The sequence below is a fragment of the Bufo gargarizans genome, chromosome 7 (assembly GCF_014858855.1).
Source record: "Bufo gargarizans isolate SCDJY-AF-19 chromosome 7, ASM1485885v1, whole genome shotgun sequence".
Taxonomy (NCBI): Eukaryota; Metazoa; Chordata; class Amphibia; order Anura; family Bufonidae; genus Bufo; species Bufo gargarizans.
In genome coordinates this window covers 68,021,735-68,047,863 of record NC_058086.1, presented here as the reverse complement: position 1 = coordinate 68,047,863, position 26,129 = coordinate 68,021,735, and the positions used below count along the sequence as shown (strand labels likewise).

General features: G+C 44.1%; 1 protein-coding gene across 1 annotated transcript in view; it reads right to left on the bottom strand.

Annotated features, from left to right (window-relative positions):
* Positions 1-26,129, bottom strand: part of WNK2 (WNK lysine deficient protein kinase 2) — a 171,354-nt gene that overhangs the window by 79,828 nt on the left and 65,397 nt on the right. Inside the window, exons 2-5 of the mRNA XM_044302397.1 lie at positions 22,288-22,460; positions 19,951-20,171; positions 17,476-17,633; positions 3,699-3,787 (exon numbers count right to left, since the gene is read on the bottom strand). Coding sequence (XP_044158332.1) covers positions 3,699-3,787; positions 17,476-17,633; positions 19,951-20,171; positions 22,288-22,460 — 641 coding nt within the window. The remainder of the gene's footprint in view (positions 1-3,698; positions 3,788-17,475; positions 17,634-19,950; positions 20,172-22,287; positions 22,461-26,129) is intronic.

Sequence of the window (26,129 nt, the reverse complement as noted above, 5' to 3'; positions counted from 1 at the left end):
ACAGATGAATTATGCTTTTAATGTTTTATTTGTGATTCATTTTGCACTTTAATTAATCATGGATTCTGATTATGTAAATTGTTCTCACCATTTATATATGACACTATGCACATGTTATTCAGCCGGACAAAGGCTCCATAGAGAGCTGAAACGTTGCTGCTAGATGGGTCAATAAACCATCCACTTTTATATCACTGCTTTGGAGAGCTGCCTTTTTTCTTTCTACATATAGATTAGAATAGAAACGTAGCGCTGCCTTTAATCAGAAGGTTTCAGGCCTTGTTCACTCATGTGCCAAATTAATTGCATCATTCTTTCAGATTTTTTTTTCCCCCCTTTAGGGGGTCAAAAACAAGTTCAGGTTTTTTTAAACAGTTTTTAAAGTGAAAATCAGGAGTGGATGATAAAAAAGCAGAGAAAGTATTATGGGCAGATACAACTTCAATTTTTTTAACCACTCCTGGTTTTGCCCTGAATAAGGCCATACCCTTAGGTTTTGTTCACAGGTTGCTGATTTGCAAACCCCATGCAATAGTCTTGTTTCTTTGTATACTTCAGGTATTGGCTAGAAAAAAAAAAATGCATGCAACAGATGTACCAAACATACACTGTGTGAACAAGGTCTAGAAAGACAAACATGCCATCCGTTATGTACTAATAATGTATACAGGGCAGGGGAAATGTACATTTTAATTACAGGCTTCATATATGTATACCTTGCAGAGAACATAGAAATCCAATTGGAACCTAAACCTAAGGTGTTTGAGAGTAAGGCCTATTTTACACGTTCCTGTCCATGATGACATCCATGACAAGATGGTCAGTAGTTCATCCATGACTATGTCTGTGAAAGATCGGTGTTTGGTCCGTGTGTCTACGTTTTGCCCTCAATGTGTCATTCATATTCCATGGACACCAATAGGTTGAAAATTTGTTTTCAGAGCAGCTCCTACCAATGGTTCGTGAAAACCACAGACCAAACACTTATGGCATCTGTGTTGTGTCCGTGGTTTTCACGAACCCATAGACCATAATGAGCGTGAGGGATCTGTAAATCACAGACAAAAATAGGGTGTCACCGCAGACCCACTGTCTGTGGAAAACCACTAATGTGTGAAAACACACAGCAAAGTCAATGGATGCATGAGCTGTCCATGAAGACCATGGACAGCACACTGTCTGCGATTCACTGAGGCCTTAGGAATACATGGCTATGTTTTTACAAAAACAGAGCTATACCTGCCCACAGGTCCTGTGTGGTATTACCACCATGGAGATTTTTTTCTCAATACCAGACATCTCATGAACAGGGTTGGCACCGTTTCGGGAAGAAAGAGGCCATGTTTTTCAAAAACAACCCCTTTACATTACAGTGGATAAAAGCAGCAAATACCGTGCATGGCCACTGATCTGTACAAAATGCAGTCTGAACATACTAGCACGAGAGGAGACAATGACATTGCCATGAACTCTTTGTTCAGATTTCAGCGTGTTCGACATTAGCTGTATCACCTATCTGCACGAACCTGAGTCTTAGCATTGAATTTGATAAATCTTCATGGTAACATCCATCCACTACGTGATCAAGAAAAGGTGACTACTTGCACACAAAAAGCATAGAGGTTGTACCCCTGCAGAACCTAATGTCAAATTGCAGAGAATGACACGTTGAAGAATAGAAATTTAAGTGGCAATGGTATGGCATTTTTGGTCCATAAGATGCTCTCTTCCCCCCCCCCAAAATGAAAAAATTTCACTGCATCTTATGGGGCGAATACTAATTTCATTATAGAAGCGCTCATTAGTACCGGAGGACCAGGAAGCTGTGAATGCTCTGTACTCGCCGCTTCCTGGTCCTCTGCAGTCGGCTGTGCTGTGGCCGCGCACAGCGTGAGGGCGCTCTGTGACCGTACACTGTGTGCGTCAGGTTACAGCACAGCCAATGGCAGGAAGACGACGAGCACTGGAAATGAGGAGTGGTGGCGCCTGGAGCAGGAGAGGTAAGTTGATTTTATTTTATGTGATCTGAGGCATGGGGGCTGGAGGCTGATCCATGGCTGGGGAGTGGGGGCTCATCTGAGGTCTTATTGGGGGTCATCACATTGGTGTGAGCTGAGGTCTGATTGAGGATCTTATTAACATTGTGGGCTTGATTGCTGGTATGATCTGAGGTCTAATGAAATTTCTTTTCTTTTCTTATTGTCCTCCTCTAGGTGCGTCTTATAGGGCAAGAATATGGTAGTCACACTTTAGGAGTATATACAGTAGGTGACAGTTCATGCCATTGGAGTAGGTTATGTTCACATTGAATGTGTCCATAGGCTACAATGGGACTAATGCTCGGAAAGAGTGACTTTTGGGTGGTATGCATCAGTATACTTTTTCTTAACTGAACTGAAGAGCATAGACTACTTCACTTTTCAATACAGGAGGGTCACTAAAAAAATTACAGTACCACAGAGCTCAACGGGCAGCAAATGCAACTGTACGGAAAACAGTTGCCACATTGGAGCTATACGTTTGCTGTATATGTCGGGACACATTTCTGACCCGATATATCATTTATTTAAAAAATAAAAAATAAATGCAGCGTAATACAGTACCAGTAAAGTGAATGAGATTACACAAAAGGTTCCATGGAGTGAACTGAAACGTCGCACCTTATTGGTGAATAAAGCACATGTCCCTTTACGGAAGTGCCGCGGTACTCGTATTTTTAGGCTGTAGGACCACTGCCTCAGCCGCTGGCACTCCATCTTGTACGTTTGGTTGGTGGTGCTGCCTAGGAGTGTTTGTTTAGTGTGTGTATATTATATACATACATATACACACATACATATACACACACACACAAACATACATACACACATCTATATATAGCTATATCTATATATCTATCTCCATCATCGGCAGGGGTCCAAATCCCGGCACCCCCTGCCAATCAGCCGTTTCAGGGAGCCGCTGCACAGCTCTGGCGAGTGCTGCTGTCTCCCGGAAGCTTTCAAAGCACAGTGCTGTAAATTGTATAGTGGCAGTGCTTGGTATTGTAGTTCAGCCCCATTGACTTGAATGAGGCTGAGCTGCAACTAGGCCGGATGACCGTTGTACGGTGACGTCACTGGTCTAGGAAGAGCGCCCATCCTCTTCCAACAACTTATCGGCAGGGTCCCTTTTTTCCCATGCAGACCTGAAAATAGGTCATCAATATATTTTCCCAGATAACCCCTTTAACATAAAAACGTGAGTTAAACAGGTCATTTTGTGGTGACACATTCCCTTTAACTCAACATATGGTGGACCATCCAAGGCAGGGCCCCCGGTCTCCAAGGACTTGCATGGTCTGGCTATTTTCGCATTGCTCGGTTTGGCTATATGCGTCTTGTAGGAAACACTGTCAAGGTTCAGCATTTTCTTTTCTTGAGAGGTTATTTGTTTTAGATATAAAAAGCACCATAACTAACAGCACTCTATTTACCAGGGCTGTACAATGTTAAGCTGACTTGCAGAAAATAAATTGCTGGGACCAGAGCTGCATAAATGCGGTGACGGGTCGATAGGAGAATCTCTCTGCTGAGATCCTGGGGCTATGTTCTGCACAGCCTACACGGCGTGGGCAAATATCCTGACAGCAAACATGCATGATAATTATCAGGCTGACATTTACATTACACAGAAAAACGCAAACACACTGCCCTCACCTCTCCTCCTTGTTCTTGCAGATGCACTCCCCAATTATCTCTTTGATTTCAGGGTCTGACACTTTCTCAAAGCTTGCTGGTTTCACACCCTGTGAAAAAAGGAAGGAGCTGAAATTTCAGTGCATGTGAACGAGCATCTAATAAAAAAAACAGCAGCTAATAGCTCAATATATAAAAGTATTTTTTTTTTTAGGATTGCATTTTACTCATTTTTGGCTAAAAATCATTTTTTCAATTGACCTTTATTAAAGATATTGAGCCGTTCTGTCACAAAGTTAACCGTTTTTCTAGCTGTGTGACTGGTACTTTCACTTAGTCATCAAATACATCTAATCTCTAAACTACTAAGAGATCATAAACACGTATTTAAGCCACATTCTTAGGCCCCTTTCACACGGGCAAGTTTTCTGCGCGGGTGCAATGCGGGAGGTGAACACATTGCACCCGCACCGAATCCGGACCCATTCACTTTAAAGGGGCTGTGCAGATGAGAAGTGATTTTCACGCATCACTTGTGCATTGCTTGAAAATCGCAGCCTGTTCTATATTCTGCGTTTTTCAAGCAACTCAGGCCCCATGGAAGTAAATGGGGCTGCGTGAAAATCGCAAGCATCCGCAAGCAAGTGCGGATGCGGTGCGATTTTCACGCATGGTTGCTAGGAGATGATAGGGATGAGCAACCCCGGAAAAGTAAATTCCCTGTATTTTCCCTTATAACATGGTTATAAGGGAAAATAATAGCATTCTTAATACAGAATGGTTACTGAAATGTTGATTTGAGGGGTTAAAAAATTAAATAGCCTTATCCACTTGATCGTGCAGCCGGCATAGTCTTCTTTCAGGACCTGCAAAAGGAGCTTTGATGACATGATTGCGCTAACCACATGGTGAGCATGGTGATGTTCGCGCAGGTCCTGCTGAGTGAAGATAGAAGATCCTTCTATCTTCATTCAGCAGGACCTGCGCTAACATCACCACGCTCACCACATGGTGAGCACGATTACGTCAAAAGGTCCTTTTGCAGGTCCTGAAAGAAGCAGCAAGAAGACGATGCCGGCTGCGCGATCAAGTTATAAGGAAAAATAATAAAATCTACACTGAAGAAGTCCGGGTTCGGGTACCACATTTAGTTTTTTATAAAAAGTGACTGAAATTGCGAGTGCACTCACGCGGGTTTCCAGCAATGCACACGCGACGCATCCGGAGCAAATCCAGATTGCAAAACACTTACGGTCGTGTGCATGTAGCCTTATTCGTAAGATAAGAAAAGAACCGAGCTATAATGAGTGTTTATAAGGTCAGAGAGCAGATAAGGAGCAGTCAGCTCCTGGTCTGATGGAAAAGACAGAAAACCCAAAGGGTGCTACTAGAGCATCTCCTCTCTGCACAGAAAAAAGGACTCCATATTTTTAATAAAGACCAATTAAAAAAATATTTTTAGCTCAAAATAAGTACAATGCAATAATAAAAAAAAAAACATTGCCTCCAAAAGGTGTATATAGCCTTTAAGCTCCCTCTAGTGGTAGAAGAATTTTTAAATTTGGGATTTTAAGATCTGGTTCATGTGAAAAGTAAGAAATTACTGAGCACAGCATTAAACTTTTTAGTCACTTTTTAGTTACTGGGAAGCAGAATTGTTTGATGGTCAGTTACCAGCCTTGGTGGTGTCCATTTCATAGAAAGCAGCAGATCATTTCATCAAACAAAAGATTTATGGGAAATAAAACAAATAAAAATGGTTAAATTACATAATTTGGAGTTAATTGGCGTAATGACATTTAAGTTAAATACAGGACATAGGTTTCCCCACAGATCCCTGTGTATATTATACTACTCCAAGAGCAGGTACACGGTTACACATTCTGCTCAATAGGAGCAATGTATTACTGATGTACATTCGGAAGTAAAGGTAGCGGTTTGCATTCAGATGCTACAATCGCAATACTGCTGGTTGTTGGAAACGATCATCAAATTTGTCCTCCAGTTTAGCTGGACTTCTATAATGGAAGTGTTAGAATTTTCTACATCAGGTTCATGTTCAGTGACCGATATGAAGATCTGTGGACTATAGCACGGGCTGTAATTCAGGATATGTACTGCATAAGCATACCTCAAACAGGGGTGCACCTAGCCTTTCTGCTGCCTGAGGCGAAAACTGAAACGTCCCCCGCCACATTGCAAATTTCTTAACCTAACCCCTTCCGCTGCCCCACCTCTTGCCCCTACTTGGTGCTGCACCCATGCTCACCAACCATTCCAGATCTGTGTGAATAGCCCTGATTTTCAGTGGTTGTCCTGTGGTCCTGGTATAGCTGAGATACATCCCAAATTTCAACATTATCTGCAGATACAGTTTAATGCAGTGGTGAATCGGGCAGCTGTCCACTCCCTGCTTCGCCATTCACGCGTTGAGGTCATCGCAACTGCAGAGTTAGGCTAAAGAGCATACAGGTCAAGGATCAATCGGCCTGAGTGCTCTTCTGCCCATCTCAGCAGGTGTGATGACCTCAACGCTTCGCGCCTGCTGCCGGGTAGAGCAGGATGTGCTCTATTGGGGGACGGGGCTAGGTGAGTATTACTATTTATTTATTTTATTTGTTTATAAACACCAAGGGGCTTCACTACTGTAAGGGGGGTTACTAAAAGGGCAACACTACTGTATGGGGAGCATAATTACTGTGTGGGTACTAAGGAAACTGGGTGGGATTGGGCGTGTATAATTCAGCATTGCGTGGAGGTAGAAGGCTTAATGTTAAAAAAAAATGCTGTTGTCCCTCAAACTTTGAGAGGTATGCATAACTAATGCAATATATTTACATAGATTTAAACAAAGGTTGATTCTATATGTAAACATTTTGCACGTAAGGAATAGATCCCATATGCATTATAACTCCATCCTGGAGCTATACATTAATCATCTACACAAGACAGCATATGTTACTGTATGTTCAGCTAAGTGGCTGTAGACATGTATGACATATGCTCAGTATGAGGTTTATACACGACTTGGCTTGTTCATTACAGACTTAAGTTCTGAAGATTGTGGATAATTAAAACCGTACACATTAGCCATTAGACCTTTAGTCATTGCTGCTGGAGCGGCTGAGCGCGTCATAGACAAACATTATACAGAAAAGACAAAAAGCCTAAGTGGCTTTAGTGAGATTTACAATTCTCAAGATGGAACCTAAAACAGCGCAAAGTACACACACTGCAATATACATAAAAACAGCATCAACTGTGTCATCGGCATTGGGGATTTGGTGCTGAGGTGCACTTGATCGAAACAACCAAGTTGCTGCATTTGATATTCATACTGCCCCTTACATCTTCAAAACTATGGGCCATGTATAACCAACTACAACTCAAACTAAAATAATTCTCAATACAAAGTGACATACATCCTGTGCAGTGTACACTGAACATGTCATTTTGGATAAGAAAAGGACCTTTCACCACTCGTGACATGCCCGTTTTGGCAGCTACATGAAATCCCCATATAACAACTAGTCTGGAATTTCTGGAACATCTATTCTTATGGCTCTATGTTGTGCCATTCCTATATTATATCTACTAGGTTATGAATAATTTTGAGCAATCTGAAGACATCCTGAACAGATTGCTCTCCATTCAGAATGCATGGGGACATACCCGATTGAGCCCTTTTGACGCAACTCCGTGCTGGAAAAGAAAACCGCTAGTGTGAAAGTACCCTTAATGTTGATGATTATGGCTCACAGCTAATGAACACAAAAGTCAGTATCTCAAAATTTTTAGACATAATATTTTTAATACAGAAATTATGTCCTGCTGAAAAGCATGTCCAGTATATGAGCTCAATACTTGGTCGGGGCTCCTTTTGCATGAATTATTTTGCATGGAGGAGATCAGCCTGTGACTGCTAAGGTGTTGGGGAAGCCCAGGATGCTTCCATAACATTCACCTTGTCTGCGTGGTTCGGTCTGATGTCTCTCAACTTCTTCTTGACAATATTCCACAGATTCTCTATGGGGTTCAGGTCAGGCGAGTTTGCTGACCAATCAAGCACAGTGATACAGTGGCTAATAAACCAGATATTGGTACTTTTGGCAGTGAGGGCAGCTGCAGTTCTGCCGGAAAATATAAACATCTCCATAAAGCTTGTCCGCAGAGGGAAACATGGTGCTCTAAAATAAAATTTCCTGCTAGATGGCTGCGCTGACTTTGGACTTGATATAACCCAGTGGACCAACACCAGCAGATGACATGGCTCCCCAAACCATCACAGACTGTGAAACTTCACACTGGACCTCAAGCAACTTCCACTCTTCCGCCAGACTCTGGGAACTTGATTTCCAAATGAAATGTACTTTCCTCTAAAAACAGAACTTTGGACCACTGAGCAAGAGTCCAGTCCTTGTTCTCCGTAGTCCAGGTAAGAAGCTTCTGACGTTGTCTCTGGGTCATGAGTGGCTTGACACAAGGAATGTGACATTTGTAACCCATGTCCTGGATAATGCTACTTTCACACTAGCGTTCGGAGCGGGTCCGTCTGATGTTTCATCAGACGGATCCGCTCCTATAATGCAGACGTTTGCATCCGTTCAGAACGGATCTGTCTGCATCATAACTTAGAAAAATTTCTAAGTGTGAAAGTAGCCTGAGCGGATCCGTTCAGACTTTACATTGAAAGACAATGGGGGACGGATCCGCTTGAAGATTGAGCCATATGGTGTCATCTTCAAGCGGATCCGTCCCCATTGACTTCCATTATAAGTCGGAACGGATCCGTTCGCCTCCGCACGGCCAGGCGGACACCCGAACGCTGCTTGCAGCGTTCAGGTGTCCGCTCACTGAGCGGAGCGGAGGCTGAGCGCTGGCAGGCGGATGCATTCTCAGTGGATCCGCCTCCACTGAGAATGCATTAGGGCCAGACGGCTGCGTTCAGGGCCGCTTGTGAGCCCCTTCAAACGGAGCTCACGAGCGGACACCTGAACGCAGGTGTGAAAGGAGCCTAAGTCTTTGTGTGGTGGCTCTTGAAGCACAAAGTCCAGCTCCAGTCAGCTCCTTGTGAATGCCTGCCCCCCCCCCCCCCCCACATTCTTGAATGGAGCCTTGAAAGAATTGTCAAGAAAAGGCCAGTTTTCCTTGTTGCTTGTGCACCTTTTTCTATCACACTCTTTCCTCCTACTCAACTTTCTATTAATATGCTCCGATGCAGAACTCTGAACAGCCAACTTCTTTAGCAATGACCCTCTTGTGGCAGGTGTCAATGACTGTCTTCTGGACAACTGTCAAGTCAGCAGTCTTCCCCATGATTGTGCAGCGTACTGAACCAGACTGAGGAACCATTTAAAAGGCTCAAGAAACATTTGCAGGTGTTGTGTGTTAATTAGTGGATTACAGTGATACCATGAGTCTACAATATAGAACTTTTTCACAACTTTCAAATTTTCTGAGAAGCTGACTTTTGGATTTTCATTAACTGTAAGCCATAATCATCAACATAAAAAATGCTTAAAATAGATGTGTGGAATAAATCTATATAATATATGAGTTTCACTTTTTGAATTAGATTACTGAAATATATTAAATTGTTTGATATTCTAATTTATTGGGATGCACTAGTATGGTCTAGTATTTGTATAGCTGTGAGGCTACATGCACACGACCGCATGTGTTTTGTGGGTTGCAAATTGCAGATTCGCTAAAAAAATAATATAGATGACATCCGTATGCCATCAGTTTTTTTTTTTTTGCGGATCCATTGCAACAATGCCTAAAACAGACAATAGGACATGTTCTATTTTTTTGCGGGGCTTTTGTCTAGTCTTTTGGAAGCAGTGTTCTCAATTTTGTCCATCTTCCTCAAGTGAAGGTCTCTCAGCAGAAACTGGATATGGTCCCTGGGAGTAGGAGCTCTGGCATCTCCTTGCTGTCTGGATTCAGACTATTTCCCCCCTCTCCTGACAGGAAAGAGGATCAGCCCACTCCTACCAAGATGGGAGGAACAGGGTGGTTGGCCCCGTTCCTGCTAACCATCCCCAACCATACCTCTAAGGCTACATGCAAACGACTGCCTTTTTTTGCGGTCCACAAACCGCGGATCCGCAAAAAACGGAAGCCGCCCGTGTGTCTTCCGCAATTTACGGAACGGGCAGCCCATTGTAGAAATGCCTATTCTTGTCCACAAAACGGACAAGAATAGGACATGCTATATTTTTTTTGCGGGGCCACGGAACGGTGCAATGGATGCGGGCAGCACACGGAGTGCTGTCCGCATCTTTTGCGGCCCCATTGAAGTGAATAGGTCCGCATCCGAGCTGCAAAAACTGCGGCTCGGATCCGAACAACGGTCGTGTGCATGAGGCCTAATGCTGAGGCACTCAGCAGAACCATAATATAACAATAATGCTTAAGGCTACATGCACGTGACTGTTTTGCGGATCCATTGTAACAAAGTCTTAAACGGACAAGAATAGGACATGTTATATTATTTTTGCGGGTCTATGGAACGGACATACGGATGCAGATAGCATCCTATCCGCAAAAAAAATGGAACGGACACAAACAAAATGTTTGTCTGCATGTAGCCTTAAGCGGTTACTATTTGGTACTTTGAGTGCACAAGGGTGATTTGTGTTAGGGTACTTTCACACTAGCATTAAAGTTTTCCGGTATTGAGTTCCGTCCTAGGGGCTCAATACCGGAAAAAAACTGATCGGTTTTATCCTAATGCATTCTGAATGGAGATCAATCCGTTCAGTATGCATCAGGATGTCTTCAGTTCAGTCCCTCTTACGGTACTTGGCCGGAGAAAATACCGCGACATGCTGCGATATTTTCTCCATCCAAAATTCCGGAACACTTGCATTATTTTCTGCATTATTTTCCATTCAAATGCATTAATGCCGGATCCGGTTTTCCGGTCTGCGCATGCACAGATCTTTAAAAATGCAAAAAAATTAAATACTGGATCAGTTTTTCCAGATGACAGTGGAGAGACGGATCCGGTGTTTCAATGCATTTGTTAGACTGTTCCCCATCCGGATCAGTCTACAAATGCGGTGACGGAACAGCCTGCCGGATCTTCAAAACGCAAGTGTGAAAGTACCCTTAAAATAATTCAATCTGTGCAATCTACCAAGCATCACTAACCTATTAAAAGGTACCTGTCATTTCCTAAACCTGTTAACATCATCAGTGACATTTGGAAGTTTTGATCTGTAGGAGTCTCCGTGCCAGGAACCCCACTGATCCCTGAAATGGAAAGGGCAGCCGAGTGCCGCGTGTCTTCAGTTGCGATCAGATATGCTTAGATTTCCTTGGAGTTTTGAGCATGCCGTACACCGATTCCTACTTTCAGGATCTGTACATCACACATTGAGGAATGCAGCATCCAGCTGAATGCTGTGGACTATTGTTTTAGTTATTTATGGAGGTAGCTCCACTTCAGCCCCCACCGATCAAAACTTCTAAATGTCACTATGACCAGTCAAAATCTTTATGAAACATTATAAAGGCCAGGCAGGTTGCTCATGAGTGATTGCCATCTCAATCATTCACAGCAGAAATCAGAATACCAGCCTAAGGCTACTTTCACATTAGCGATTTTACTGGATCCGGCAGGGATCAGCAAAAACGCTTCCGTTACTGATAATACAACCATCTGCATCCGTTATGAACAGATCCGGTTGTATTATCTTTAACATAGCCATGACGGATCCGTCATTAACTCCATTAACTCCATTGAAAGTCAATGGAGGACGGATCCGTTTATTGTGGCAGAGAAAACGGATCAATCCCCATCGACTTGAATTGGGGGGTCATGCCGGATCAGTCTTGCTCGGCATCCCAGGACAGAAAGCAAACTACAACATGTTGCGGTTTGCTCTCCGGTATGGGAACGCAACTAAAACTGAACAGAATGCATTTTGGAGCACTCCGTTTAGTTCAGTTACGTTTTGTCCCCATTGGGGACAAAACTGAAGCGTTTTTTTCCAGGTATTAAGCCCCTATGACAGAACTCAATACCGGAAAACTAAAATGCTAGTGTGAAAGTAGCCTTATGTGGCAACCAATGTGGCCGGATTTAGCGCAGGATAGCCTGCTTAGCTGTTCCCATGTTGCCCAAGTTTTGGAAACCACATGGCTTCCTGCCGCTATATGGCAGCTCTCAATTACATCTATGGGAGTTCAAGAAACCACGCAGCACAGCCGGCCTGGCCGTTTCTGGAATTCCAGCCAAACAGGCTGCCACACATGACCGGTATTCTGATCTCAGCCATGAATGGTTGGACCTGGGGAGATCCCCTTCACTGAAGCCCAACTGAGGCAATCTGATGTCATTCAAGTTATCAAAGGGGTTATCGCAGGGAACATATTTGTCACCTATACACGGGATTAATGATAAAATTTGGATCACATGGGACCAACCACTGAGACACCCCACAATCCTGAGAACAGAGGGTCCCCAAGTCCTCTCTGAACGCAGTAGTTTGCATGTTGGTTCACGGCTCCATTCACTCATAGGACAGACGTACACAGTGCTTCATCCGTCATGCACTTCTACTCTATTCAGAAAGGCTAATAAGCTTTACAAACTGAAAGGGAACCCGTCGCCTCAAAATCACATAAAACCGCCAGCATTACCTTACCAGTCTATTAATGATGTAATTATAGTGGATGGCACTCCTTTGTGTAGCTGTCGGTGCTCAGTGGAAAGGGTCAGTCTGAAATAGGAAGAAACCACGGCACTCGTTTTCAGATCATCAGAAATAATTTATTGTCCATCCCAGAATTGGATCTTTTTAAAAAATGACCAACGTTTCGGTCCACTAGGACCTTGTTCACGGCCTTAGTATAGGAGATCTGGAGACGCCTTCTTCTATACCATCACCGTGAATAAGGTCCTAGTGGACCGAAATGTTGGCCATTTTCAAAAAGATCCAATTCTGGGATGGACAATAAATGAATTATTTCTGATGATCTGAAAACGAGCGCCGTGGTTTCTTCCTGTTAATGAGGTGTTTGATCCGGTAATCTGATGCTCCATACATGACAAAAACAATGTTTTAATAGCCATCAGCGCCATCTCGCCAGTCAGTCTGAAGTCAAGGGGGCAGCGGCCTCCTTGCTTCAAGTCAAGATAAGCACGCCCGCTAACCGTCCCTTCTTCTGTGTGATTGACATCCTGCAGTGCGGCCTGGGATCGAGTTAGTCTCGCGCATGCGCTGTGTGCTGATGAAACCCGGCTAACTGCGGGAGACGGGATCGCGCAGTAACAAGGAGCGCACTGCGCATGCGTGAGACCAACGAGATCCCAGGCCGCACTGCAGGATGTCAATCACACAAAAGAGGGGATGGTTAGGGGGCGCGCTCATATTGACTTCAGACCGACTGGCGAGATGGCGATTAAAACAAACATTGTTTTTGTCATGTATGGAGCATCAGATTACAGGATCAAAACACATCATTAATAACAGACTGGGGGCTACTATCAGGTAATGCTGGCGTTTTTTTATGCGATTTTGAGGTGACCGGTTTCCTTTAATCATTATAAAATGGAAAGTCCTGTAACTTTCTAATATACTTTGTGTGTTCATTCCCACCATTTAAAAGGTGTCAGCAGATTTGTACCTATGACACTGGCTGACCTGTTACATGTGCACTTGGCAGCTGAAGGCATCTGTGTTGGTCCCATGTTCATATGTGCCCACATCGTTGCCATTACTCCTAGAGGCTCTGCTCTTTCTGTAACTGCCGTGCCCTCTTCATTTGATTGACATGGCCAGATGTGATGACGTTTTCACTGCCTGGCCCTGAAGTGCAGAGGGCACAACAGATGCATAGAGAGCAGAGCCTCTAGGTGTAATGACAACGCCCCCGTTGCTCCTAGAGGATCATTTGCAGATCTTAAAACATAATTTTTCTCAGTAATGCGGGCACATATGAACATGGGACCAACATAGATGTCTTCAGCTGCCAAGCGCACATGTAACAGGTCAGCCAGTGTCATAGGGACAAATCTGCTGACAGATGCACCTTAAGACATCTGCCTGCTGCCAGTAAATGGGATCAAATGTATGCCTATAAGGATTTTAATCACACAGGGCAAAACAAACATAAAAAATAGTCTAAAAACTATTTTTTGCTGATTTATCTTTGCTTTCTCACCGGGCCAGCCCTGTATGTACGTATGCATGTATTACGCTTGCTATCGTAAAGCCATAGCTAGATGCAATAACTAGACAATCCAGCACCGATACGTACAAGACACCGTGAAATCCAATCATGTGAAGCAATGTCCACATCCCCAGATTTCATACAAGTGGGTGATGAAACACAAATTGCTGTAAATAAATCCTATTATTTCAGCCATCTCCAGTATTCCCTTTTCACTCTAGGGGCAATTGTCAGTCACTCAATGGAAAGTCCCTTACATCAGCTACAGAAACTCTTCATGCTTCAGCAACCTGAAAATTGACCTTGATCAGCATGCGGCTTGGAGACACAAGCGCGACTGATCATTTACAGATTGATCTCTATTTGTCCAACAGTTGAATGTAATCATGAGCAGAAGTGAGAAGGAGCACACGCCATACGTTTCCAGTGATTAACGCGGGACTCCTCTAAATGTCTCAATCTAGTTGAGAATATCAAATCACAGATTTTTCTCATGGGCAGGACCAGATAGCAAGAAAACCCAGGAGGAGGATGCAGAACATTGCACGTACAATAGAAGGGACAGACGGCAACACGTAACGGCAGGAACCAGGTTTCTTCCCGGGGGACGTATATCAGGGAACCATTACCATCTAACAAAAAGGAATGAAAGGCAGGCGGCATATGGCTAAATCCATTAACGGTGACCCAGGAGATCAAGAAGAGGGCAGAGAAACCATTCTAACCCAAACAGGAAGATTGCTGATACATCTAAGTAGGGCTGCAACGATTAATCGATGTAATCGATTATATTCGATAACTGGATTCGTTGTCGACGAATCCAGTTATCGAATAATCGCCGATTCGTTGCTATTCGGGCGGGCGGGCGGGCGGGCGCTGCATCTTTATTTTACCTTTTTACAATGACGCTCCCGCTCCTGTAACAGCCAGGCAGAGCGGACGGCGGCGTAACGTCACTCAATCACGTGACGCGCCTGCTCCGCCTCCTTCATTCATGAAGTGGGCGGAGCAGGCGCGTCACGTGATTGAGTGACGTTACGCCGCCGTCCGCTCTGCCTGGCTGTTACAGGAGCGGGAGCGTCATTGTAAAAAGGTAAAATAAAGATGCAAGCGCCGGGGCTGTTAGGGGGAAGGGGGGTCTGTGTATAGCACTGCTATGGGGAGGGGGGAGGATCTGTGTATAGCACTGCTATGGGGAGGAGGGGGGGTCTGTGTATGGCACTGCTATGGGAAGGGGGGTCTGTGCACTGTTATGAGGAAAGGGATCTGTGCACTGTTATGCCCATAACAGTGCACATATCCCCCTCTCCATAACTACGCCGTCCACAGATCCCCCATAATAGTGTCGTCCACAGATCCCCCATAAGTGTCGTCCACAGATCCCCCATAAACGCCGTCCACAGATCCCCCATAAACGCCGTCCACAGATCCCCCATAAACGCCGTCCACAGATCCCCCATAAACGCCGTCCACAGATCCCCCATAAACGCCGTCCACAGATCCCCCATAATAGTGTCGTCCACAGATCCCCCATAAACGCCGTCCACAGATCCCCCCATAAGTGTCGTCCACAGATCCCCCCATAAGTGTCGTCCACAGATCCCCCCATAAGTGTCGTCCACAGATCCCCCATAAGTGTCGTCCACAGATCCCCCATAAGTGTCGTCCACAGATCCCCCATAAGTGTCGTCCACAGATCCCCCATAAGTGTCGTCCACAGATCCCCCCCATAAGTGTCGTCCACAGATCCCCCCATAAGTGTCGTCCACAGATCCCCCCCCATAAGTGTCGTCCACAGATCCCCCCCCATAAGTGTCGTCCACAGATCCCCCCATAAGTGTCGTCCACAGATCCCCCCATAAGTGTCGTCCACAGATCCCCCCATAAATGTCGTCCACAGATCCCCCCATAAATGTCGTCCACAGATCCCCCCATAAATGTCGTCCACAGATCCCCCATAAGTGTCGTCCACAGATCCCCCATAAGTGTCGTCCACAGATCCCCCATAAGTGTCGTCCACAGATCCCCCATAAGTGTCGTCCACAGATCCCCCATAAGTGTCGTCCACAGATCCCCCATAAGTGTCGTCCACAGATCCCCCATAAGTGTCGTCCACAGATCCCCCATAAGTGTCGTCCACAGATCCCCCATAAGTGTCGTCCACAGATCCCCCATAAGTGTCGTCCACAGATCCCCCATAAGTGTCGTCCACAGATCCCCCATAAGTGTCGTCCACAATTTGTTTTAATATGGCCTTTGAACATAATTTTTCAAGTAAGATCATATAAACCTCTGTTTTGTAATTTTGTCGTTTTTCCCGATTAATCGATTAATCGTAGAAATTAATCGGCAACTAATCGATTATTCAAATAATCGTTAGCTGCAGCCCTACATCTAAGACCCTGGAGTGCAGGAGAAGATCTATACTGCAATAAATATGGGCTACTCTTGGATGCCTGATATTAGCTGTAGCTACCATCAGCTGGCCAAGAAGCCCCTAAAAGAGAAGAACCATCAAGAAAGTAGACATTACTTACTATTAAAAGGAACGCTCCATGCAAAATAGATGCACTGTGTTGTGCCTAGTGCAGGTATAAAGGTTGGAGCATCACACATGGATCCTGTTCAATGTTCCTTCTAACCCTGTGTCAAGCACATCCCATGAGGCCTTAGCCAAGCCATTAGTTTGTAAAAATTGGGTTCCTTTAAAGAAACCTACCACTATTAACAAGGATGCAGATAGAAGAACCCCCAACCATACCTGGGAAACACCATCTCCAAGCAAGATTAACGTTGAGTCCGCACTCAACGACCAACAGATATGACCACCACCGGACGGCAGTCAGTTCACTGCACGATTCCTGCTCTGTCCAGCACATGGTCTTCTATTGTAATAAGTATTCATGTACTTGTGCAAGCGAGAGGTGCCAACCTGGGCACTCGTTATAAACCTACCCTTGTGCTAGAAGTATCAAGCAAAGAGGAGTGATGAAAAATGGTGCAAAAGGACAAGAGGCAGGGTTTACTTTATTTCCTGATAAATAAATATAGTCCTTACAGAGCAAACCTCTTTAAAAAAAGGAGTCTGTCACCAGGGAAGTCACTGTTAAACCAGGCACACTGCCTTGTAGGACCAGATAAATGTAATGATACCTTTCACTTAGCGATCTATTGCCTCATTGTAGGGAAAAAGTACTTTTAATCCATATGCAAATGAGCACTTAAGTGCACTGAGGGCAGGCCCAAGCCACTCTGTGCACCCTTGCACTTCCTGCTTCCTGTGCCAGCCACTCCCTTCCTGATTATGACTATGCAGGAACCTGGCCCTGATCATCAAAGAGAAGGAGGGGCTTGGGTCCCCAGTCAGTGCACTTAACTGCTCATTTGCATATTTCTTAAAAGTCCTTTTTCTCCAGAATTAAGCAACGAATCACTAAGTTTGAAAGGTATCATTACAGTCAGCTGAGCTAGCCCTACAAGACATTGTGCCTGGTTTCTTAGTGAATTTCCTGGTGACAGACTCCCTTTAAAAGATATAAAAAATAAAATAAAATTTTAATTAAAAAAACACAACAACCGCAACTCTATAGTATGAAGGAGGGGGGTTACTTACACTGGTCACTTTCCGGTATATCTGAGCAGCGTTCTGGCATTCGGAGTATGGATATTCTGAGGTAGCCATTTCTAACATGCACATTCCAAAAGCATAAACATCCACAGACTCATCATAATGTTCTTCGTACATTTCAGGTGCCATAAACTCCGGAGTTCCTGCAGGTGCAGAGATTACAATGTCAGAGAGTCCTTATGAAGAAAATTTACCAGTCAAGAGTCTCATACAAAAAGTCATCCCTTTAGGCCAGTGTTTACCCATCAGGGTTCCTCAGCCCTGAACAGGGGTTCCCTAGAACAGGGGTTCCCCAACTCCAGTCCTCAGGGCCCACTTGCCGGTCAGGATTTAGGAGTATCCCACAGAATGAACACCTGTGGTAAATTCTGATGGATGGACACCAATTATATCAGCTGCCCAATACTAAGGAAATCGTGAAAACATGACCGGCAGGTGGGCCCTGAGGAATGGAGTTGAGGACCACTGCCCTAGAACACCAACAACAAGACCACTTTTGGAGTTAGCTCAGACTTCGTTTTTTGGCACGTTTAAGCACGACTTCGGTGCCGAAAACCTCACTTGATCTGCCCTGAAAACAGCCTCCCCTTGTTTTCAATGACAGGCCATACCACCGTTCATGCAGCCAAGGATTTCTCCTGTTTGGTTTTCCAGAAAGAGGAGAAGGAGATTCACAGGTGGTGTGAACAGGTGTATACATACATGGCAGGCATTTGCCACCAAAGTGAAAAAAAAAAAATAATCCTGAAATGCATTTTTTTTTTATAGAGGCTGTTCGTTACCGCCAACAGCCATGTGTTTACTCATCTTAATCCTAAAGTGACAGCGAAATATATGGCTAATGCTGTCTCGGCATTAAAGAGCTTGAAGTACAAAGTCCTAGGAGACCTCACAATGTCATACACTATTTTTCAGGGCAATTAGAGCACTTTCAATTCGGGACAAATATCCAATTTTTTAGTCATTAGTAAAATGTTAATTTTTTAAAATGTCTTCTTTCCCAATCTAGATTTCACAGTTCATGCTTCAATCAGAATGGGGTCAATGCACGAGAGACTGGAAAACTGAACACAATTTAACATTTGTTTTTTTGCAACAGATTCAGTTTAACTTACAGCACAACAAATATATACATTAAAGGAAATGAGTCTTCAAAAATGTGATCTTCCAGTAAAAACCAGATTGTAACACGCATCCCTTTTTCTAATTTGTTTTTTGTTTTCTGATTGCAGAATTCTTTATTCTATCTCCTAAATATGATTACAGGGGCGGCCATCTTGCCTCAGCTGTTCTTAAAGCAATTATCTTAATGCTTTCTAAATGCTTTTACAGCAGCCACATGGTCTGGAGACAATGGTAAGGAGGGGACCTCAGTGACTTCTATGGGAGAGTTTTCGAGGCATGCTCTGTGACCTGTGCAGAGGTCATTGTACAAGGAAAGAATAGATAATATTTGTATCACCTATTGTGAATGGTGGATCTTGTCTTAGCTATACACACACACATATATATATATATATATATCATTACAGGCAGGATTGGAATGACAGATAAGCAGATAACTGCAGTAAAGTGATCTGTATAGACCAACAAGTGGCGCCTATTATTAGACTTAGAGACCAGTTCAAAAACTGCAGGATTTTAATGCTTTTTTCTTAATTATAGGTATAAACATGGAAAATTAAAAACACAAAATTCTTCAAAAAGATGTTAAACATAAAAACATGATATAAATTGTCATTTTCTCATGATACATTCCTTTTTAAAAGGAATGTATCACCAGGAAATTCACTGATAAGCCAGACAATGCCTTGTAGGACTCTCTCAGCTTAATGTAATGTTACCTTTCACTTTGTGATCTGTTGCTTAACTCTGGAGAAAAAGTACTTTTAATACATATACAAATGAGCAGTTAAGTGCACTGGGGCGGGACCAAACTACTCTGTGCACCCTTGCTTCTCCTCCTTCCTCTGCCAGTCCCTCCTTCTCTAAATGATCAGGGCCAGGTTCCTACATAGTCATAACCAGTAAGGAGAGGACTGGCTGGCACGAGACGCGCAAATGGTGCACAGAGTGGCTTGAGCCCGCCCTATGTGCACTTAAGTGCTCATTTGCATATGGATTAAAAGTGCTCATTACGTCCAGCTGAGCTAGTTCTACAAGGTATTGTACCTGGTTTAACATAAAATTTCCTGGTGATGGATTCTCTAAGATCACCCACTTATAACTGGAACCACAATGCATTGCAGGATCCAACGTACAATGGACATCAACAGTTCCCAACGGAAGCGGTTCGACCTATAACGCAGCACGTGTCAAATCAGATTTGATGGGAGCCTCTGATGGCAGTGTGAACACAGCCTTATTGCTACAATTAAAAATAGATTTTCAACATAAAAACATTGTTCTCATATCCTTTGATCCCAAACAATATTTTCAGGACATGAAAAGGAGCCTTACCGATTACACTTTTGGCAAAAGAAGTTCGTTTCAGAGTAGCCAACCCAAGATCTCCAATCTTCACAGAGCCAGTTGGCCCTGTAATGAAGATGTTGTCACATTTTAAGTCCCGATGGATGATGGGTGGTGCCCGCGTATGAAGAAAGTGCAATCCTTTCAGTATCTGCCGACACCAACTGCGTAAAACCTTTGGTTTCATCACCTTGAATCTCTTCAAGTATCTAAAGTGAAACAAGATATAAAGTAAGCTCAATTCAAATGCATATAATGTGAAGCCCTGGGCCAACGGCCTTGTTCTTAAAGGGGTTATTTGGTCATTTAGAATTAATAAATTAAAGACGACGTCGGGATATCCTTCATGGCTCTTATTCACAATGGGTCCATCAAAAAGTACAAGGTGCATAAATAGTGCAACGTTTCAACTAATACATAGTCTTTTTCAAGCGTCTGATGTTTACAGAACATTGGGGTAATCATTGATGTTTACTCTGCATTAGGCTTGAGAAAGACTATGTATTAGTTGAAACGTTGCACTATTTATGCACCTTGTACTTTTTGATAGACCCATTGTGAATATGAGCCATGAAGGATATCCTGCAGTTGACTTTGTTTTTTAACTATTGATGTGGAGTGGTCATTGCTGATCTGTGATTGGCGTGTGCATTCCTTGTGAAGGTCTGGAAGCAATGGTGGTGGTGCTCTCAATATTTGTGTTTTTCCTTATTCTATCCTGTGGATAGGTCATCATATCAGCCGTTAGCAGAGGCCAGGCACTACATGAGCACTGAGGCCTTTTCCCAGGCCGTATGACGTCACCATACATCAGCCACATGGCCCAGTTGCAGCTCAGCACCATTCAAGTCAATGGGGCTGGAATACCAGGCACAGCTGCTACACCATGCAAGGTGCTGTGCTTAGAAAGGTGCCAGAGAGCATGGCAGATCCCCGAAACAGCTCATCAGTGAGGGCGCCAGGACTCAGAGTCCCGCCAATGTGATAATGATGTCCTATCCTGAGGATAGGTAGTCATTATCTTTACATGGTTAACCCCTTTAAATGAAAGACAGACCCTAAACCATACATTATCCTTAGAATACTTTCACATTCGTGGCACAATTCTCTAGTTCTCTGCCAGAACAGCCAGCCAGTTACCAGAATGCCCTCTGGCCCTATTGACTATAATGAGGTCCGGCGGAGATCCGGTAAATATGCTGGGAGTTCGGCCAATTACCAGCATTCTGTGCTCATACAGCTTCCCGGAGAGCTGTACCGCCAATGTGAAAGTAGCCTCAAAAGGGTTTTTCTAAGACTAAAGATGTTGATTAATGAGATTGGTCAGGATCCAACAACCCAACCGACCAGCTCTTATCTGCAGTTGCAGAATGGGAACATCACAGCTCCATAATAAAAAATAAAAAAACCTGGACTGAACTACTACATAGTTTCCGTTTTTTTTTTTGTATTGCATAATGATGTTTTTATGCACTTGAAGTAAAGATTTGGAGTTTTTAACCACAAGTGCCAGAAGATTTGTCCAGGATTCACAGCATAAAGGGTGGACTGAACTGACCCAGCCAAGCCTGGGTTCCTCTAGAGCAGGGATGCTCAACCTGTGGCCCTCCAGCTGTTAAAAAACGACAATTCCCAGCATGCCTGGACAGCCTACAGCTATTAGGGGATGCTGGAAGTTTTAGTTTTGCAACAGCTGGAGGGCCGCAAGTTGCGCATCCCTGCTGTAGAGCACTGTGGAGATCCAAGAGGTGCGGTAGTGCTGTAAATGGGTGAGCGAATACACGTCCATTTCCTTTTTTTAAATTTATTTATTTTAAGTTAAACTATGTAGTAGCAATTTTCGGGTACTGCTCCTCGGCTCCTTTAATCGAATAAGAGCTGAACTGCAGTATTGTAGGGAGCTGTGGTAGGAAACCTTATCATTACATGGCTGTAGCAATGCTGGATTTACATGCTCTGACAAGCAGCCAAGCATTCCTTACTGACAATTGGCTGCTCGTTCAGTGGAGGTGAAGATCTTCATTTACATGCAGCAATCACCTCGACAGTATGAGGACGAGCGATGGCTGTAGCAGCAGGACCTTCTGCCCAGAAACAATAATTTATCTGTCTGCATTAACGACTGTTACCCGATAAGTGAGCGTTTAGCTCGTTCGTTGGGTGATCTCCGAGAGCTTTAGACGGGTCGATGATCGGGAACAAAAACATTTGTTGGCCCAAACATCGGACCATGGAAACCCAGCATTACTTTAGCATAGAGTTTAGCTGGTCATACCTGAATAAAAGCTCTCTATATTATTACTTTTCACAATAAGATAAACTCACGTCTTGAGTGTCCCTGATGTCATGAGTTCGGTAACTAGAACAATGCACTTCTTCCCCTTCAGACAGGATTCCCAGAAGTCGTAGAACCTGACAATGTTCGGGTGTTGTAAACCTTTCAGCATTTCTGCCTCTTCTTTAAACCGTTGTCTCTCAAGCTTCGTTAGTTTACGATCCTAAAGACAAAGCGATACTGTATGAGCGATCAGGGTATGTATGGAAAGCAAGTCGTGTGCAAGTACACAAATATATCCACAGGATAGGTCATCAGTATCTGATTGGTGGGGGTCCGACATCCAGGACCCAGGCTGATCAGCTGATTGAGCAAGTCCTCACAGGTCTCCAAGAACAGTCTCACAGGTCACAGGTCTCCAAGCATCCTCACAGGTCTCCAAGAACAGTGCTGTACATTGTATAGCGGCTGTGCTTGGTACATTCACTTCAATGGGGCTGAGCTACGCCTAGGCCACGTGACTAATAAATGTGACATCACTAGCCTCCATAAGGCCGTGGCACTCATCCCTTCTCAAACAGCTGATTGGCAGGGGTCAGACCCCCACCGATCAGATACTGATGACCTTTCCTGAGGATAGCTCATCAGTATAAGACAGTTGGAAAAGGGTAACTGTTTTAGTAACTACTGGACCATCTGTTCCTAAAACTTTACATTGTGTCTTTAGAAATTAATAAAAAAATTGATAACTGGGTGTAACCTGTTGGGGGCGTGTCTATACAGTCTGACTGTCCAATCAGGGCTGACCTTTTAGAAACACACCCCTTTGACAAATAGAACGTCTGTCAATTTAATCTCTACGCGGAAAAAGACAAGGTTCGATTAAAAAAAAAAAAAAAAAAAAGAAGAAGAAGATGCCCCAAAATCATTCTATGGGGAATACAAGGATTTTCTGATAGGATTGGTGACGGGTCCTCTTAAACAGAATCTGCAGAGAACATCTAGAGTTCTGCTTGGGTTGAAATTTGCAAAAAATTCTAGAAACCCCCAATACATCTTAAGACTCCAAATACATTTGAAAAGCAGCTTAATGGCAAGTGTGACAAGTACAAGAGCTACGAAAGCTTCTACAAAAGCTATGACCTCACCCATATGACCTCTGTGTCCTATGCAGTACAATAAAGCAGCAGGCGGGCTAATACGCACTACTCCTAAGTAATTACTGTTCAGGGGATTCTTGAGAAAATCTTACAGAATACTTATTAGCAAATTATCGATCCATCCCATCCATCACACACTGAATATACCTACCATTAGTCTCCGGTAAAAGGCTTGTGTACACTAGGGGATCATGCTGTGCACAGCAGTGAAACTTTTTACCTTGCACCTATGAACTTCTAGCCATTGTATAGCACGATGAAAACCACGTCAAGACATGGGGCAGCCTAAAGGAGTCACCACAAAGGCAAATCACTGTCTACCTGCCCTATTAGGACTTAAAAGTGGTTTTCCGGAAGTAAAATACTGATGACCTATCCCCATAATCAGATCCATGGGGGTCTGACTCCCAGCACTCCTGTCGATCAGCATTTTGAAGAGTGCAGCGATCTGATGAGCATTGGGTCCTCTTCAGAAGGTGATGTCACATTCACTCACATGGCCTATGTGCAGCTCAGTCCCATTCGTGGGCTGCCATAACTACATGATGCACAGCGCTGTTCTCGGTATGCTGCGAGGAGGACGCAGTGCTCGGAGTGCCGCAGCCTCTTCAAACCTTTGATTGGAAGGGTTCCCCGAGTTATACTCCCACTGATCAGATATTGATAACATCTTAATAGGTCATCACAATGTTGTAGTCCAAGAAAAAAGAAAACCCCTTTAAGAACTAAGGTTGCACCAGGTATCGAATCATCAATACTTTTGTACCGTTATCGATTCAATACCGGGATTTGCAGATATTATGCTGCCCTACTGCACATCCTAGTATCACAGAAGATGGCAGGCGCTGCGCTCAGCTTGGGCCATGTTCCCTCGGCAGCACAGGGGAGAAGGAAGCCGTCCCTCCCTCCCCCCTGTGCTGCTGCTGCCCCCAATGAGGGGAGAGAGGCGTGGAGGGGCTGTGGCCACTGCGCCACCAATGAAGATAATTAACGTTTAATACAGATACAGGAGGCGGGTGCCGGCGGCAGAATCACATAGCCGGCACCTGGCCTCTGACAGGGAGCTGCGAACAGCGGCAGTTAACTCCTCAGGTGCGCCCGCCTCCTGTATCAGTATTAAACGTTAATTATCTTCATTGGTGGTGCAGTGCGCGCCCCCCGCCAACTCCCCAAGTATTATAATCATTGGTGGCAGTGGCCACAGGGTCTCCTCAGCCCACTTTATTGGTGGTGCAGTGGCAGTTGTGATCGGAGTCCCAGCAGTGTAATCGCGGGGCTCCGATCGGTTACCATGGCAGCCAGAACGCTACTGAAGCCCTGGCTGCCATGGTAAGCTCCCTGCTGCCGTGTGCACAAAGCCCAGGGCAGCAGGGAGAGTGTGAAGTCCTATTCACCCTAACAGATCTCTATTAGGGTGAATAGGATAAGGGATGCAAAGATCCCAGGGTCTAGCCCCTAAGGGGGAAATCGTTATTAAATAAAACTTTTTTTTTTATATATTTTGGTGTTTATATTTTTTTTTACAGTTTAAAATCACCCCCTTTCCCAATTTTACATATAAAAAAAATAAAAAAAACATCTTACATAACACCACGTCCGAAAAGTACAAACTATAAAAATATTAAAATCTCCTATGCGGTGAACGCTGTAATAGAAAAATAAATAAATAACTGCGCAATTCACAATTTTTTGGGGTCACCTTGTCCTCCCCCCCCAAAAAAAAAAATAAAAATAGGATTGGACTGTTCTATTATGGGCCGTAGGTTCCATAAAATGCGGAATGCACGCGGCTTTTTTGGCGTTTGTTTTCCGCGTGGTATCGAACGGTATAGAGTATCGCAATATTTTATGGTATCCAAATCAAAATTTTGGTATCGTGACAACCCTATTAAGAACATTATAGAGGGGAGCCGAGTCACTCTGACTCAAGCTATTCATATATTACATGGACAGCAATTTATCTAAATGACCATCATGTAATATTACATTTCCCTCGCACAAGGGAAATGTCTGGCTGGCTGCAGCTTTCCCCTGCTTGCTCTCCCATATATAAAAAAAAAAGAAAAAAAAAAGGGGTGGTCTATGACGATTACCTCTTTAAAGGGGCAAATGTAAAAAGCTCGGATCATCGATGAACCTCCAAAAGGAGTCACAGCAGTGGTCAATTATAGATCTTTTGGCAGTGTTTGACCATATTACTGGCGTATAGTATAGTCTAAGCACGCTGTGATGGCTAACCTCCGGCACTCCAGCTGTGGTAAAACTATGACTCCCAAGATGTACACTTGCTTGGCGGTTCTCAGAACTCCATGAAAATGAATGGAGCATGCTGGGAGTTGTAGTCTCACCATACCTGGAGTAGTGTAGGTTAGCAGTCACTGCTAAGGCTTCTCTTAGATCTGCGTTAGAGGTCTCTGGCAGGCTGTTCCAGCAAAGTCCAGCCTTCTGGAGCTCTCTGGACCTGGTATAGCAGGACGTTACCAAATACCCACAGGCTCCATCGACTATAATGGGATCCGATGGAGTTCCAGCGAATGTGTCAGGATTTGACCAGATAAAAACCATTGTGTGCAGCGATTTTTGTCAGGCAGAATCCAGACCTTTTTCTGGGGTGATGGCCGAAACTCCGCCAGAGCTCCAACACAGATGTGAAACTAGCCTTATTTAGGCACTGTATAACACCATCACACGAACACTACATGGCATGGTGACTTATTCATGGTGTGCTACTT